This window comes from Haliotis asinina, chromosome 12, assembly GCF_037392515.1.
Source record: "Haliotis asinina isolate JCU_RB_2024 chromosome 12, JCU_Hal_asi_v2, whole genome shotgun sequence".
Lineage (NCBI taxonomy): Eukaryota > Metazoa > Mollusca > Gastropoda > Lepetellida > Haliotidae > Haliotis > Haliotis asinina.
Window position 1 is genome coordinate 19,477,603 of NC_090291.1, and position 7,759 is coordinate 19,485,361.

The 7,759-nt window shown below is 40.3% G+C and overlaps 1 protein-coding gene across 1 annotated transcript; it reads right to left on the bottom strand.

The window, feature by feature from the left end:
* Positions 1–5,999, bottom strand: LOC137257636 (chymotrypsin-like elastase family member 2A). Its single transcript, XM_067794964.1, has 8 exons — positions 5,921–5,999; positions 5,144–5,263; positions 4,382–4,555; positions 3,321–3,513; positions 2,164–2,294; positions 1,360–1,503; positions 815–954; positions 1–150 (listed from the first exon to the last, which is right to left on the bottom strand). Exons 1-8 carry the CDS (start codon positions 5,997–5,999, stop codon positions 1–3), a joined length of 1,131 nt encoding a protein of 376 aa, XP_067651065.1.
* Positions 6,000–7,759: the final 1,760 nt, after the last annotated feature.

Below are 7,759 nucleotides of genomic sequence, written 5' to 3' on the forward strand. Positions count from 1 at the left end.
TCAGAGGTGTGACGTGATCCAGTCGAGGTGTTTGCTGACCTGCGTGTAGACCACAGGGATGTTTAGATTGCAGTTGCTGTCACTGATGAGGCCGGACAGACTCCATGTTCCTGTACCATCTTCACATACCAGCATCCCACCCTTGTCTCTCTGAAAATGGGTAAAATCGTATTCACTATCTTATACATATTTTATACAACAGAGAAACCACGCCTATTTTGTGTCGATGTTTAATGATATTTACTGAACTGGGAAATGTGGTGCACCTTGAACAAATCAATTGCATTGTGTACAATGAAATCCCGTTAAATCCGAACTCCCGTGGGTATGAACACCTCAACTTCTTCACAATTACTATGGGAAACATCTGTTAATAACCACAATGAAGTTATTGTGTTTATGATTTGTTAGTGTGGTCATTAGTATATCCAGACAGTTTCACAGGGACTGGTGATGCCCTGCAAGATGCATCGAAGTGGGACGATGTAAACATTTCGGTGTAATTTTTTAACATACATGCCTCCCAAAAACGTTAGGGATCGTGAATATTTTAGGTGGTGTTTAACTGAAATGGTGTGTTGAGTCCTCACTACAAATTAAGTTCCTCAAATTATTCATAATGTCCAACCACTTTCCTCAGTGTATATGACGTATTAACAAACAGTGAATGTCGATTGAAACAGTACTAAGTTAGTTGTCGTGAAAGGTGTTATGAACAATAATAATTATCCATATGTGTTTGTACGCCCTGCATTTTATTGTATGTAAAGATTATAGACTATTCAGGTTAAGACGATGAAATGTCTGTGTTTACCTGACAAGCGTTGGTTCGATCTAGGAGAGGATAAGAACAAATTTTGTCCGATGGCAGTTTGTTTCCTCGACCAGTAACGAATGCACAATCGTTATTTTGCATAATCTTCACTTGAGCCTCGTGTAGGCGACCGTCCCCGCCTGGAAAACATTGGCGTGAGTCAGTCGTTAAAGATGTCAACGTTAGGCCATGATGTCTGTATAACGAGTGACGAGGGAGTGTGGTTTTAAAGCCGCTTTTAGCAAAATTCCAGAAATATAACGGCGAGGGACTCCATAACTGGGCGTCACACATCGCACCCATGTGTGAAACCGAACCCGGGCCTACGGCGTGACTAGCGAACGCTTTAACCGCGAGGCTACCCCACCACCCCGTCTGTATAACGTCAACGATGAAGTCTTATAACATTCACAACGATATGTGTAACAATGATGTCTGTCTCACGTTAACACATTAATATTGTAGGGTGCATTTAATCTCGCATATTATATTTCCCTATTCTCCTGTCTCTAATCATACAGATCATCATCTAGTGATGTACTCACGTGTGTTTGGCCCCCAGCCCGCTATGTAACATCTGTTGTTCGAGTCGACGGTCTCCCCTCTCCGAGGGAGGCACACAGGTTGCGCACATGAAGATCCATCAGACGGAATGGCAGATTCCAGTGTCAGAATCGCGATGTCGTCAGCTGTGAATTGTTGTATAAGTTTATTGATAAGATATGCTCAGCTTACGGAAACGAAATGTGGTTTCATATATGTTATGAATGCTTAAACGTTATGATACTCTCATTTAAATACAATTTTACTGTCATCACATCAGCACGGAGCTTTCAAGACAGTCGTTAATATAATATACCTTTGCACTGTCAATACGTACAGCAGTCAGTAACTGGTTGACTGGTGTTCCAGAATATTGCAGCTATATGTTGGCCTGTTAATGATTGAGTCTGGAAAGACAATCCAGTGATTAACAGCATGAGCATCGATCTGTATAAGTAAAACTGGGATGCGATGACATGTGTCAACCAGGTCAGCGAGCTCGACCACCCAATCCCATTAAGCCGCCTCTTACGACAAGTTTGGGTTCATGAAGATCAATTCTAACACAGATCTTCACGGGTTCTTTAGTATTTGAGTTTTTGCACAGCTCTCTGTAAGTGACAATCTAGTAGTTGCTATTTTGGTATGCAATCAATTAAGTCAACCTGTTGACTGTTCATTCGATCTGTCGGGGTCACTTGGAACCAATTTTTAGCCAAATCGAGTGGTTCTCATTCCAACAGTACTAGTACACTGTCAAGTGATCAAACAATAGACATGTTGACATCGGGTATAGGAGTACCTACCCCTTAATGGTTGTCCTTGGTCGGCTGCGTTTGGATTTGGGGTTGATATACCCGTAACAGCTACAGTTTGCTCTCCATTTTCCAAAGAGAAGTCGATGTTGTTTTCACCAACAGTCACAATCACCTGGCGACTGGTAGAGAAGGAGACATCTTCCTCGATATTGGAATTACGGATGAATGGAGACTTTTTTCATTTCTTCCAGAAGTTGCATCAGGAGATTTACAAAACTTTTTATACTACCCAGAGCAAAAACGCGGTTCTGATATATACATACATATAGTGAGTATAGTTTTACGCCATGTTTTAGCTACATTTCTTTATATGGCGGTAACGTGTAGATAATCCTATCTGGACCAGACAATCCAGTGATCAGCATCATGAGCATCGATCTACGCAGTTGGGATACCATGAAATGTGTCAACGGTCCTAGTCGCCTCTCACGACAAGCCAGGATTACTGAAAAATTCTAATTCACAGGTCTCACAGCAATTTAAATAGACGCCTTGGTGACACAATCTTTATATATATTACATTATGAAAATATAGTCAAAGAATAGTGACAATGCACCTTCCATTATGTATTATGGCTCATAATTTTAGAACTAGGTCCCAGTATAGATCAAGGACACGATACGTTAAAACACTAGACCCTTTGGATAAAGAAGCTCATTTCAACTGATCGCAGAGCTAGGATTATCGTTATAACAGCTTATGTAGTCTTTCTCGGAGATAGCCAGTTGTGAGCATTATTATCCCAAAGAAATAAAAATCGTTTTCACTCCTACAATTACAAACGTCGAGTAAAATACAAACGCTTCAGTCTGATCCTCTATTTTACATATATTATTATCATTTTCGCAAATCTAGAGACATTATTACAGTTGAAGGTATGTATTTGTTTCGTTTTAGATGTGATGTTTCGGAGCCAGTGTAAGGCAATATTTTCATACACTTTGATTACGTTCTCTGATGGAAAAAAATTATTGATCATAAATCATTTGGTTTTACGTTCTATCACAGAATACAGTATGCTTCGTGATTTATTGACATTTATCTGGTCTTTATGTGTTCATTCCGAAAAGCTGCACCTATGTATGTTTTACTATCCGTTTCATTAGAAAATACTAAAGTCGCCGTACATTGATGAACAGCTTACCCTAGGACACAGCTGGATGTGGTGAGGACCTTGTTAGGGGTAACGAGCACTCCGGCACAGACATGAGGTCCAATGTTGGAGGTTGTTCCAAGCATGATGGACACCATCCAGGGCCACTGGCACGATGAGCTCACGGACATACCTCCCAAAATACGTCCAGTTACAGGATTAAATCTGGGTCGTGAGGAACACGCTGCAAAAGACATTTTCCGTCCGTGAATCATAACAAAAAAGACGTGTAAAGAAATTAAACGTACTCTCTGTTGGAAACAATTAAGACACAAATTAAAGTGGGTGAGTGGGTTGGGTTCTACGCCGCTTCATTATTCCAGCAATATCACACTAGTAATGGGCTTCACACATTGTACCTATGTTAGGTATCGAACCCGGGCCTATGGCGGGACAAACGAACACCTTACCCACTGGACTACCCCACCGCCCCACACGAGTTTAGAAACATCTAATCACAGCTGTTAGCATGTCAGTGGTTAAGATTTTAAACTAAACTCTTTTAGAATAAAACAACGTGCTGTATCCTTGTTTCAGCGTTCAAAAATTTATGACGTCACGTCATTTAGACATGATATCGTGCAAACGAAAAATTTAGTAAAACAAAGACACGGGTATTGCTTCAGTTTCAAAAACAAATTCATGTTGATCATGAGAACTCATGACTGTAAGAAATGTCGTTTGCATTGATCTTTCTATGAAGCCGTGAAAAATCCGAGTTAGAATTGGTCTTGTCGTAAGAGGCAACTAACAGACATGTCATAACACATGTCATCGCTTTAACATTGTGTAGAACGATGTTCATTGGATTGTCTGGTCCAGACTAGATTACATGCAGACCACCGTCATATGGCTGGATTCAACGTTAAAGAAGAAACAGTCCTTTGAAGTACGGATCGATATTCGGCTGGTGAAAAGGATAAGGTTATTTGATAATGACACATAATTTCTTTGTTTATACCGATCTCCACGTTGCAGTGTAAATGTTCTAACATTGTTTATGTCTTATTGGCTGATGATTAGTAATGGATTATTAGTAACTGACAATATACCAGGTGGGGCGGGAGTCGTAGTAGTTGTGGTAGTAGTTGTCTTCGTTGGTGGCCTTTTCCACCGTCGCACACAACACCTCCCCCCGAACTGACATCGAACGTTGAACTGAAGATGCACCTCAGAGCTGCTGAAACACCCGTTGAAGCGGCACACCCCACCAAAAGATGAACAGGCTACAAGTAGACACATCTTAGCAGTCCGTCAGTAAGTCCTTCAGTAAATTTACTTCTTGTTCTTACTAATTCCCAATGTTATTGAAACATCAGAATATAATTTTGGCATACCAAAAAGTAGTTGACAGGTAAAGATTCGTTTCGGTATGAGAAGCTAATTTCTGATATTACCCTTGACGTTTTAATACTGTAAAAACGACGAATAGCTGTATCTACTCACTATGCATGCAGTTCTAGTGAAAGCAGGGTCTGTTTAATAATAAGCTCGTTCGGAATCTGATCAGTGAAGGTAACTACCTATCTGGCGTCCTTTGGCAGTTTTTGTTTGTACCTAGGTCAAGAATGTTTACTGTAGGTAATAAAATGCAGAGGTAAACAGATTTACATAGTAACAAATCAAATAGTAACATAGAAAAGTCATTTGGCCTTATAAGAGACACACAATAACACGAGTCTTACCATTATATCGGTCCTCTCTTATCATCTCAGATCAATTTCTAATCTAATCAGAAAATGTTATGTTCTCATCACGAAATGTGATGAGTGGAAAGACTATTAAACCATCACTGAACATGGGCAAGATCTTACGTAGACTACTCGCACAGCAGGTACCAGAACCGTTACATGGTTCTCGGCCTAGGATGTATTCTCTGCTGTCACAGAATCGCTTGCATTGTCCGCCATGTTTCCAACCGCAGGTGACAGCGCCTGTAAAAGTTAACACTTCTTTGAGAGGACAGATAACGCCTTTATTACCATATGAAACATATAAAACACTGCCACTTGCTTTGTAACGGTGTTACCATCTACACCGAGACGTCGCATCCATCGTTACAGATTCAATACGTTGATGATAACATCTGCGTCGAACACACACGGAGCAAGGTCAATGCTGTCCACAACATAAAATACTTTAGAAATCAAGCTATACATTCCAGAAATTCTCACCTTTTCATGTACAGTGGACGGTTGGATCAATTGCATGTCATTCCGAATCATTCAAACTCTCTTGGACAGTTATTCACTACTCATCTATAGCCATATCACCAGTGAAGATCAGGGTTAGGATTGATCTCCGGCAATCTTTGCTTGTCTTATGAGGCGATAAACAACATCGAGTGGTCAGGCTTGGTTCACATATGTCATCGTTTCGCAGTTGCATAGATCGATGGTCATACCGTAACCAATAACTCGTCTATCAAATGATGTTAAATCTACCTGGAATATTGGTGCATGCGTTAAACAAGAAACAGACAATAGCATGAACACGTTGAACTAAAAAAACAGCGTCTTCATTGCAGCTGGAACAATTGTTATGAATATCACGTTATTTAAAGAAAATAAGCAAATTAATTTCAAACCTACCGAAAGTCGGAATGAAAAATTGGGCAACCGCCTGAGAAATAAGAACTAGTCCTAACGTCAACAGCCTAAGTGCCACCATGATGGTCTTACTCAAAGGATAATTGCATAACTAAGCTCTTTTATATGGAACCTTTAACTAATGGCTTTTCTATTCAAATATTTGAACTAAAGGCGTCCCAAAGAACCGTATTGTTGGGGAGGAACTGTTAACGATATTTAGCTTTATTTCATGAATGTTTCCTTGGCACACCAATTAACGTACTGGATTAACAACACCCTTTTTGTCTTTTAGCACATTCTTATTTACACATCGTTGTGAATTACAAACCCATACAAGCGCTATGATTAGGTGGGATACGCAAAGAAGACCGAGATTAAACCAGATTTCAAATACAAACATGTTGGTGAAAACATTGTTTCAAACTGTGGAGGTGCAAAATTACAAATCTCTTGTGAGGTGTGCAGAGTGTGACGTGCATCCCACGCTTTGTGAATGTGAACCTGCAAAGGTGTGCATGTGCATTTTCCAAATTCACTCCAAAGTAAAAAATGCTCTGTTCAACCCTCAAACGTTGCAATCTGTATCTATCTTTCATCTTTCGTACGTGCATGTAGCATCTGAACGGTTCTCAGGGCCTTGTGCTATTTTTTCAGGAATTGAAGTCAATTAATTGCCATTGAACAAGAGGGAAATGGGTATATATACAGTCTTTCAACTCTTTCCACTTTTGGCACTGCATTTTTTGCAAATGACGTTTTTGTTGTTCCTTTCAATCTAAAAGTGTTTCTCCGTGACTTGACAGTAGCCTACTTTTAATGTCACGGTGATCGCCTATTAAAAGGTGTCCAAATGACTGTCATTATATTTTCGTCATTTTTTTTATTAAGTCATTCCGGTCATGTTCCTTGTAAGCCACTGAGAAACATGAGGTTACATGTATGCACTTTTACTATGAAACGGATGACGAAAGAAATGTTTGCAGTCCCAAAAGACTGATAGACTCTAACTTACTTACGCTATTCTGATCACAGTTGCTCTAAGTTCTGTTTCCCCCCTTTCACACCTTAACTTATGTCTACCACTTCGTGTTATCGGAAACTGAATGATAAACATTTAATGTAGGAATTCGGTGTATTTGTCAGCACCCGTTTAAACAACTGATCCTTGAGTCTCTCGGATTTCCGTCCTGTGCGACAAGAAGACACACGCTCAAAACTGCCTTAGTTCACTCAGCAGAAACTGGGTACCTGTTTGGATAAGTCATTAACCGTAAGCGTCCCAGAGATGCAGTTTGGGTTACACAGAGTAATAAGGTCGACAATGGTATATGCGATTGACGAACGGTAGTGCGGCATAGAGTTTGGTTCTATTTAAATTGCATTATTTATTAGCATATCAAAACGTGGGTGGAAAGCAAGATGTGGGCAATCACCGTGGGGCGAAACCAACGAGCACACGTATGATGCTGTCAAATGTCGGAATAAAATTATGGAAACTCGAACTATTGCTCGTTAGTTTTCGGCATGCCTACACTTGAGGGAAACAGTGAGCGAGTGAGTACTATAGTATTACGCCGATTTAGCCATATTCCAGCGACTCCAGACTCCAGAAAGAGGCTGACACACTGTCCCCATGCTGGGACATCGAAGCGTGGTCTTCAGCAGTTTAACTATTAGCTACCCCAACCGCCCCGGAAAGGGCAACACCTCTGCAATCACCTTCTTTCGCCTTAGACGACTTGCAACCCATTCCTCACCTCACAGCTGCGGTATAGTGTAAAACAATAGTAAACAAACTGTTTTTCAGTGCTTTTATTCGAAAATAATATGTAAGGTTAC